The sequence below is a fragment of the Zeus faber genome (assembly GCF_960531495.2).
Source record: "Zeus faber genome assembly, chromosome: 1".
Classification (NCBI taxonomy): domain Eukaryota; kingdom Metazoa; phylum Chordata; class Actinopteri; order Zeiformes; family Zeidae; genus Zeus; species Zeus faber.
In genome coordinates, this window is record NC_137193.1 from 58867942 (window position 1) to 58878524 (window position 10583).

At 42.8% G+C, this 10583-nt stretch overlaps 1 protein-coding gene across 1 annotated transcript in view; it reads left to right on the forward strand.

Moving 5' to 3' along the window:
- Positions 1–4118, forward strand: part of mob3a (MOB kinase activator 3A) — a 4167-nt gene extending 49 nt beyond the window's left edge. Inside the window, exons 1-4 of the mRNA XM_080005223.1 lie at positions 1–193; positions 1478–2038; positions 3087–3289; positions 3656–4118. The exon at positions 1–193 is cut by the window's left edge and continues 49 nt beyond it. Of these exons, the coding sequence (XP_079861349.1) occupies positions 1621–2038; positions 3087–3289; positions 3656–3685 (651 nt within the window). The 5' untranslated portion in view covers positions 1–193; positions 1478–1620 and the 3' untranslated portion in view covers positions 3686–4118. The remainder of the gene's footprint in view (positions 194–1477; positions 2039–3086; positions 3290–3655) is intronic.
- The last annotated feature ends 6465 nt before the right edge of the window (positions 4119–10583 follow it).

Sequence of the window (10583 nt, forward strand, 5' to 3'; positions counted from 1 at the left end):
GAGTCCGTCGCTGTCGTCTCCCGAATAAAGTGGCGCGTTTAGCGAACACCCATTTTCAAAATAACCACGCCGGAGGCTCCGCGTCGCGTGTGCACGATGAGTTATGTTTTAGGGCAACACCTGTCGAGCGGTAGGTGAGCTACGATCGGACGGAGGTCGAAGGAAACGCCGACGGTCGCGAAAGGCGGAACAAGTAAGTTTGGGGGGGGGGGGGGGGGGGGAAGTCGCTTCTCGACTTCCACTACGTCTCTTAAAATGCCGACGACCTCCGTCGCGGGGCAGTAAAAGTGTCCCGTGTTTTGGTTTTGTTTTTTTTTTGGAACGCGGCTTCGCGTGGATCTGTTCCGAGGGAGCAACAAGTCCGACCGCGCGGTCTCCGCCATGAATAAACTTACTGTACAGTCCGTCACCAGACCCGCTGTTATCTCCGGCTTTTCAGTCGCCGCACGTCATTTCAAACCTAATATATATGTTTCGTTTGTCTATCGGTGTTCGCTGCTTCATCTTAAATGTGATCCCCCTAACCTATGAAGTTATTTTGAGTATTAAGAGGATTTAACTGATTATGATTATGATTATTATTATTATTATTATTATATTAATTTGGGGAATTTCCATTTAAATCCGTTTCTATGTACAGCTCAATTTTTAACCAATTTAACCGTAACGAAAAAGATCAACATTATTCAATATTTTATTTATACATCAGTTTCTAAGTTTATATTATATAATATATATTTATAGAAAATAAGAAATAGAATGTGTCATTTAAATCTCTATATGACTTCCACTATTCATTTCATTGTAATGTAACATAACAATAGCCTCAACAGGCTTTGTTCAAGACAAACCTTCCATCCACTAGACACCATTGAAATATACACATATTTTTATGAAAAAAAAGGACTCGTTTGGGCAGGTTGCGTCAAACGCTCCATTCATGTCCCGGGTCCTACATATTCCAGGTTTGCAAGGAATATGCGGTGTGACTGGCCTTTAATCTTTTCTAATACGACTTGTAAGTTGATTATTGACTATCGCGTCTACTGATCGTGTGACCTCAGCTCTGAATATTTACAATGGCTGCTCTCTGGTCTCCAGCTCCACAACATGCAGTTGTCACAATGCAAACTATTATTATTTGTAAAACAAATAAAGCTAATGTAAATTTATATGCAATAACATTTATTATTACAATTTTCTATTTTTGATTGTGTTAATTGTTAATACAGATGTTTATTATTTATTGTTAGTTTTTAGGTTCATTGTATGTAGACACGTTTTCATATATTGTTTGTTTATTGCTATTTGCATTTTTTTTCTCTGTTCATTGTTATTATTTTATTATTATTGCCTATAGGCTGCTGTAAAACCATAATGTTCCTCCTGTATCTGTCTAGAAAGTGTATATAATTAATGTACTGTGCACATAATTTACTGCTATTTGCCTTTTTCTCTCACCTTCTCATACGAACAGGTCCCCTGATTCAAGACAAAAGACTATACAAGCTTAGCCCTGATTCTGCCCACAACCTTTTGACCGTTTCCCTGTTTGTTTGTTTTTACCAATAATTAATTTGCCACAAACATTTAATCAAATCACTGCCACCACATGCAAGTATGTCTATGGCCTTGAAACAAGTCTTCAACAAAGACAGGACATTCCGGCCCAAGCGCAAGTTTGAGCCCGGGACTCAGCGCTTTGAGCTGCACAAGAAGGCCCAGGCGTCTCTGAATGCGGGGCTGGACCTGAAGCAGGCGGTGCAGCTGCCCCACGGAGAGGACCTCAACGACTGGGTGGCGGTCCACGTCGTGGACTTTTTCAATCGCATCAACCTCATCTACGGCACCATCAGTGACTCCTGCACAGACCAGACCTGTCCCGCCATGTCGGGGGGGCCCAAGTACGAGTACCGCTGGCAGGACGAGCACAAGTACAAGCGACCTACGGCCCTGTCGGCCCCCAAGTACATGAGCCTGCTCATGGACTGGATCGAGGTACAGATCAACAATGAGCACATCTTTCCCACCAACGTCGGTAAGTGTTGAGATGAGAAACATAAGAGTTGACGTGAAGAACATGGTTTCTTAAACTCTGGGATTGGATCCAGAAATGGGTCACTTTGCTCGCAGTCCTCCAAAAGTTCTCAAGGTCTCACAATTTTCCTATAGGTTTAGGGATCTGATCTTTGGAATAAGGAAGATCATGACAAATTGGGCCCAAAATTGGTCATCACTGATTCATAGACACAGGATATCCTGTCTAATCATCATCATCATCATCAATCATTCTCAACATATAAAACTACTGCTGTAGTCTAAAAACCGTGTTTTTAGTAAAAATGGAGTGACAAAGCATGCTTTAGATTGAATCTGAAAGGCCGTATTTGCTTGAACAACTGCAGGGAGTCGTAATTGCCATAGAATGTGCATATATATATATATATATTTTTTTTTTTAATCTATTGTTATAATGTCTCTCAATGCCATGTGTAGCTTGGCATCTGACTAATGACAGAAGCATCCCAACAATGAACTTATTAATGGGTGGCACAATCCACTGCTAGACTATCATTAGACGTGACCTTAACTGTTGTACTCTGGAACAGATTCCACCGATGCTATTAAAATAGTCAACCTAAAAACCATAAAAGGGAATTATTCTGTAGAAACCAAATGATGTGTTTACTGTTTACAATCTCATACAAATTCATACCCTCTGGGTCCTTCCACACATTGAGTCCTGTATCCCAGTCATAGACGTCAGGATTAAAAAAAAAAAGAATAATAATAATAAAATACATGTTTATTCACAATGTTAAAGAAACACTGTTTATCGGGCAACTGAGCAAAGAATGTGATTAGAAATAATAATTAGTAAATGTTATTTATTATTATTATTATTATTATTATAATAATAAGAATTCCTGACTTGTTCCAGTAGCACAGTCACAACACAACTGTTACTCACTCTCGAGGACACAAATGCTTAAAGTCTTTATGTTGACCTATTTCCCGTGTTTGCATGTGACTGTCGTGGATTAAACAGGCTTGTTTTTGTGTTTTCCCCCTGGCCGGCCTCGAAGGTACTCCATTCCCTAAGACCTTCATGCAGGTGGCTAAGAAGATTTTGTCCCGTCTGTTCCGTGTGTTCGTTCACGTCTACATCCACCACTTTGACCGCGTGAGCCAGATGGGGGCCGAGGCTCACGTCAACACCTGCTACAAGCATTTCTATTACTTTGTCACTGAGTTCAACCTCACCGACCACAAGGAGCTGGAACCCCTGGTGAGGTCAAACTAGGGCAAGGAAATTCCACTTTAAAACACTCCCACGAACCGGGAGTATTAAAGCATGTCCGTCCAGTTCAAAAACACACCAAACAGCGTCCTGTCGCTCTGCCTACCTTGCCCATCGAAATGTCAAGCTCCGCAGGGAGCAGCGGAGGGAACAGATGTTTAATAAATCTCAGCAATCAGGGACGGAGGTCTGTAAGCTCAGGCTGGGAGCTGTTATACAGGCTGGGATTTGTGCAAATGGTCTAGAAAGAAAGCGATATGAACAAAAAAAAAAAATTCCCGCCGGTTTTTCTCGTATAATTCATATGGTGTTTTTTTTTTGTTTGTTTTTTGTTTGTATTCTTAATTCACGCAGAAGGAGATGACATCTCGAATGTGCCACTGAGGACACATACCCCCCCGCTGATGACCACATCCATCCACCCATCCATCCATTGAGAAGACTGCAGCGGAGAACAAAGGAATACAATCAGAAAGAGTCTTTATTTTTATATTTGAATATTGTAATCTATTTTAGCCACGTAGGTTTTGACCAAGAATCTTGTTGTGCAAGGCGTTCTATCCTTTTTTAAGCTTCCAAGCATTTTATAGGAGCACAGTATTAAGAGGTATATGTCCGTGTTGTATTGTTTTTTTTCTCGGTTTTCTTTTTTTTTTTTTTTTTTTTTTTATCTGAATCATTCCAGAATATTGTTCTGATTGCTGTTTCCCTTTCTATGTAAAATTGTTTGAAATTTGATTTATTTGTAAAATTACATAACTACTTCAGTTAATCAATTCAGTTTGTTGTTACATTAAAATCATTCATTACTCTGTTACCCTACCCTCCACCGAGTGACCCGAATGCATTCTAGACTGAATAATTATAAGAGTATAGTGAATATATATTGTTATTATAAACTTGAGAAGCATAAATGCCATTAAAAAGAAAACAGTTCTCAGGCAAAAGCCACCCATTCAATATTCTGCTCAAGTCAAAGTGCAACCGGATTGGATTGAATGTGCTTAAGTAACAAAAGTAAGTAGTGCTATTGGTTCAACATCATCACCCTGTATTTCACTCTCCAGCCACATTCTGTGATCCTTAATGCATTAACCTCCATTGTTTGAGCTCCAGTGTTAGGTCATGGTTGTCAGATTTGGTTGTACTAATGCGATCCTCTTATGAAATTTAAAACCAAACCCTTTTTATTTAACCCTTTTACTAGTTCAGGTGCTTGGTTAAAAAAATAAAATAAAATTAAATGTATTTCAACTAGTACTTAGTGATGTTAAAGGATAAATGTGGACTAAAAAGATTTTTCTTTGCAATAGCGTAGAGTTAAAGGGTCAATACCAATGTAGGCCCTGTGCAGAGAAAGCAACGAGCAGCATGCAAACTGTGAGCTCAATGCAAGGTCGCAGAGGGATCAACTAGCCGTGCTGTCTCTATGACATTGGGGAAATTCACCCTCCGGCATCATTGCACACAGCACTTGAGTACAAGTACACCATGAGTTAACTACTCAAATCATATCAAATAATGTGAAAAGGGCGAAAAGCCAAAGCAATCAATTAATTTTAATTATTCTAAAGTGTCCTCATACACTAGGGCCAAAAAGAAATAAAAAAATAAAATAAAGACACTACTGGGCAGAGGTAGACAGTTGTGAGCTATATTATTTAATTTACTTCTTATCTATGGATACAACAAAGCTATTGTTAGTACACCAACCTAATAGTAAGATTAAAAAAAACAAAAAAAAAAAACAAGCTGTGGGTTTAATAAAATAAAGCGGTATATTCTAATCTAATAAACATAAAATCATGGTTCTGCGCAGTCAGTGCGCGGTGCGTCCACCAGGCGGCATCAGACACCGCACCCACTCTGCGCTCCTCAATGCGATATCATGAAATCCACCCAGTATCCCGGTTACAGCCGTGAACAGGGCAAGCGCAGCGTTTCTAGTCCCGATTTAGGTTTAATGATTCGGGGGAGATGGTTGTGCGAGATCCCACCCTGGCGAACGCAGGGGGCGTTTTGTTTTCGCCGTTGTGTGGGGGCTGCATAGGATAACTCCACGTGAGGCGGGTACATGAACTACGTGGGTTTTTGAATCGCACGCAATTCTCGTCAACACCGTGGACATCGATCCACAAGCTATCAATATATTTTACACTAAATTATATTTATTTTGACGCACCCCCCCCCCCCCCCGCACCCCCACCCGCGTGCTGATTTAAAATGACGCAACAGGGAAGTAACAGTGTACGTGACCAAGCCGTCGTGCTGTAACATGACTACTTCTCGTATTCTTATGGGAGGGCCATCGGATCTAAGAGGAGTCCTTTTCTGTAAAGCCTCCCCAGTCTGCACCAGCATGGCACCCCGCCCCCCCCATGCCCTGCCCCCACCCTTCTCCCTTCATCCCTCTGTGTGTGTGTGTGTGTGTGTGTGTGTTTGTTTTTTTCCCCCTGCCGTGGAATGTACCAGACTGGCCCAGAGGCTTCTGGAAAACTGGAGGAAACAAGTGGCGGTGCAATGAACTGCAATGGGCCCAGAAACTCCAGAGCAGCGTTGTCATACGTATGAAAACTATCGGATTTGTACGATAATTTAGGTCCTTGTACAATGTACGATCACTGATTGAAAATAACCCTAAATGTACGCTAATTCCGACCATTTCGGTGTTTGGGGGGGGGGGGGGTTATGTAAAAAAATGTATAATGTATGTAAAACCCATGGCCCTGCCGTAAATGATCCAATCGCGTCGCTGAGGGCTCTTTGTCACAGATTCATATACGTTGCGCCGCCGTCTGGATTCCGACGCACAGTTTTTTTGCCCCGAAATACGATCATTCTGGAGTCCCTAGTGATTATTTGGGTTTCGCCACCTGGCAACGCTGCTCCAGACCACAACTCGCTACCAGCGGCTGCCGCACCGTGCAGACTGAAGCCCTGCACAAGATTGTCATTATTTTAACGGCGGTCTCTGACGTTTTTGCCCACACAAGCGGGCCAGAGGACAAAATAAGAATGGCTTTCGGGGAAAGTGATTCATCGAATGCTGGTACACGTCCACGCCCTCACCGTTTCTCGTCTTGTGAGCAAACTGTCCAAACAAAGTCACATATCATATTAGAAAACAGAAAACTAGAAAACACAGAAGGAGAGAGCATCAATGTGTGGCGATTGTAGGCAAAACAAATAGCACATGTAAATTGAGTACACAGAAATTAAAAGTTCAGTCATAAAACTCCAATAATTCATCAAGATGTAATAAAAACAGAAAGAAACCGGAGAAAGCAAACCAAGAGCACACAATTAAGTACCCAAACAAATGCCGGATTGTTTGGGAATCTGCGGGAGCTCCTATAGTGGAAAGCACCTCGGGTGACAATTTATTCTATCATCATTACATCCAGGATATTGCCTTCACCTTGAATGTATGAAACAAAAGCATGTTTCGCCCCGGAATCATTTCCCTCCCAAGTAGCAGGTGCCCTGCTGTATCTCCTCTGAGAATCATGGTGTGGCAGCTATCCCAGGAATGGACAGTGATGTACAATATCCAACATGTGACTCCGTGACCCCAGCGCTTTAAAAGACGATGCAACTCATGTAACAGTGATAGAGCAGGCTGCCGCTTGTGATTGGTTATTGATACCATTGCTCACCAGCCACGCCATGGCTGAGCATACTGTGTGTGCATAGCATTTACTTCTGCACTCATGGTTATATACTAACACATTCAGGCACACACCTGCATTTACATACCCACACAGTGTGAAAACGACTGTTGACTGCTGTATACACTCATTAAGGTATTCTTGTATTTCAACAGTTGTTATTTTGCATTATCTTTGACCTGTGCTTGTCACATATCTATCAACGACTTGTATGACCGGTCTTTGTTTTTTAACATGTAATATTTAAATAGCGTTGCATTGAAACCATAGTGTTTCCGACGGCTTCCTCTCGGAAGGGGTTAACCGGAGTCAGGATAAGGATCGAAATATATGCCAAATGATGCACCAGGCTGTTTGAACAGGCGGGGCAACACATTTGGGTGAATGACAAAGGGAAGTTTCAATGCAGCCTCAAAGTATTTTTTTTAACAGTATTCCATGAATTACAATCTGAAATGACAGCGCTCATGTATTTATCCAGCAATAAGTACAAAGCTCATTCTGAGCGGATCATGACTGGGGCCCATTCACACACCCTCAGGAGTTTTTTTTTCGCCACCATTCATGAGGCCTGACGATCTTTATTTTCACCTGTGATGACGCTGACCCATCCCCTACACTCACGCGCTTGTTTTCCACTAAACCCGCAATTGCTCCATGCGCTCTCGGCTAGGGAGTGACCCCTAACATATTGCGTAATGTTTGCTACAGTTGGCCCTATGTTTAAGGTGCAACGGGTGAAAGGAGGAGGAGGAGGAGGAGGAGGAGGAGGAGGAGGAGGAGGAGAGCGCTTCCAGTCACAAGACATCCATCCCTTGAAAACAAACCTTACACGACTTAGACATCCGTGACAAACATGATATATGGAACATCTATGGAAGTTAAAGCAGCACAATGTAACTGTTGGTGTTTGGGATTTGGCGCCCTGACAGTTTCTCAGTGCAATTGAACTTTTACGCCACTGTCGTAAAACTGGTGTCCGAAAATAATTTATTTTACAAATTTGAACCGTATCGGTCACATGTCAATGACAGTCTATGTTACAAACGCAGATACACTGTACACCTAGGTTACAGCGCCCCTTGCACAGACCGTCAGACCGAGCCGCCGGGTCCCCCGGACCCTCTCTCAGCCGCAGGGAGGGAGCGGGTGTAGGTACCAGATGTGCTCGGCCTGGCAGATCAGCTCGCACACACGAGCCAAGAGCCACCGGCCCGTCTCATTCGCGCTGTCGGAGAGGTGGAGCAGGGCTTTGTTTTGTACGAGCATTATTACCGGACGTTTTCACCAGCAAGTTCATCATTTATTGTGGGTTTTTTTATTTTTATAAACTTTACCAGGCAAAAAAAACAACAACATAATTGCCGGAGCCAAACATCAAGGAAGTGACGTAGCGCCGTAAAGCGTCACACACTTTTCCCGTGGTTCTGTACCCGGGCATAGAAGGCGGTCGGGTGGGGTGGGTCGGGTGGGGTGGGTGGGGTGGGTGGGAATAAAAAGGTGCCGATCTCCTAATTAGAAGTCAGTGTACCATTAAAATGATTCTAAAGCTGCTAGGAAGGTAAAAAAAAAATGTACAAAGTGTTGCTTTAAGGATTACATCCAAGTGACTGCAATACTGCAAACAGATTCCGCAACTGCGCCACGCTTTGAAAATGTTTAGCGGAGAGGTGCACTGCTGCGGATAAATGACAAACTCCCGCTACAATTTCATTATCACTGTTCTGAGAGACAAAACCTCCACCCCCTCTGCACAACCTCCTCCGCGGGCCCTGAAAACGTGCTATCACCGACCCGTCACCATCCATTATACGGCGTGTGACTGCTGGCCAACCTGGAGTTGAGACGCTGTTCTTCCACCTACACGTTCCCTGCTGATGCTACACAATCAGTGGCAACGTTGCGTGTCCTTGATACAGTTCAGCTTCCATGCAAACGCTATCATCTGAGGACGGCGCTCGAGAAATGTATAGGCGAAAAATGGGCACGCCCTCCCTTGTTGACGAGACTGAACGTCCCAGCCTGAAAGTGATGAAACAAATAATGACGTTACTTGTGCAACGGCTCCGAGAAACGTGCACCGGGAATCGTTCCAGCCAGTGCCTTAAAACACAGACGATGGCAACGTTCAGCAGCCGCTTTTCCTGTTATGCCAGAGCTTTCATTTCTATACTTATGGCGGCCTGCCAGTCCATTAATAACACCGGCAACAATGACTTGTATTATCACCTGCCAGATGTCTATCCACCCTCCGAGCCACACCTTTCTACCATCAAAATACACCCAAATGAACGTTCTTGACACATGGAATAAGACTTGCTTATATACCATCAATCTGGAATCAGAATCAGTTTATGGGGCCAAGTACCCTTTCGTATATAAAGATTTTGCCTTGGTGCATCCAAAGCAATGCTTTAAGAAATACAAATTTAGACAGACTATACTAAATGTGCTCTATTGCACCAGACCAAGATAACGTATCAATTCTATCTTTCTGTCTCTCTATCTGTCTTTCTGTCTCTATCTGTCTTTCTCTCTATCTGTCTTTCTGTCTCTCTATCTGTCTTTCTGTCTCTCTACCTGTCTTTCTCTCTCTCTTTCTGTCTCTCTATCTGTCTTTCTGTCTCTATCTGTCTTTCTCTCTATCTGTCTTTCTCTCTCTCTATCTGTCTTTCTCTCTATCTGTCTGTCTGTCTCTCTATCTGTCTTTCTATCTGTCTGTCTGTCTCTCTATCTGTCTTTCTCTCTATCTGTCTTTCTGTCTCTCTATCTGTCTGTCTGTCTGTCTCTCTATCTGTCTTTCTGTCTCTCTATCTGTCTGTCTCTCTATCTGTCTTTCTGTCTCTCTATCTGTCTGTCTGTCTCTCTATATGTCCCTCTGTCTCTCTATCTGTCTTTCTGTCTCTCTATCTGTCTGTCTGTCTCTCTATCTGTCTTTCTGTCTCTCTATCTGTCTTTCTGTCTCTCTATCTGTCTGTCTGTCTCTCTATCTGTCTTTCTGTCTCTCTATCTGTCTGTCTGTCTCTCTATCTGTCTGTCTGTCTCTCTATCCGTCTTTCTGTCTCTCTATCTGTCTTTCTGTCTCTCTATCTGTCTGTCTGTCTCTCTATCTGTCTTTCTGTCTCTCTATCTGTCTTTCTGTCTCTATCTGTCTGTCTCTCTATCTGTCTTTCTGTCTCTCTATCTGTCTGTCTGTCTCTCTATCTGTCTTTCTGTCTCTCTATCTGTCTTTCTGTCTCTCTATCTGTCTGTCTGTCTCTCTATCTGTCTTTCTGTCTCTCTATCTGTCTGTCTGTCTCTCTATCTGTCTGTCTGTCTCTCTATCTGTCTTTCTGTCTCTCTATCTGTCTTTCTGTCTCTCTATCTGTCTGTCTGTCTCTCTATCTGTCTTTCTGTCTCTCTATCTGTCTTTCTGTCTCTATCTGTCTGTCTCTCTATCTGTCTTTCTGTCTCTCTATCTGTCTTTCTGTCTCTCTATCTGTCTTTCTGTCTCTCTATCTGTCTGTCTGTCTCTCTATCTGTCTTTCTGTCTCTCTATCTGTCTGTCTGTCTCTCTATCTGTCTGTCTGTCTCTCTATCTGTCTGTCTGTCTCTCTATCTGTCTGTCTGTCTCT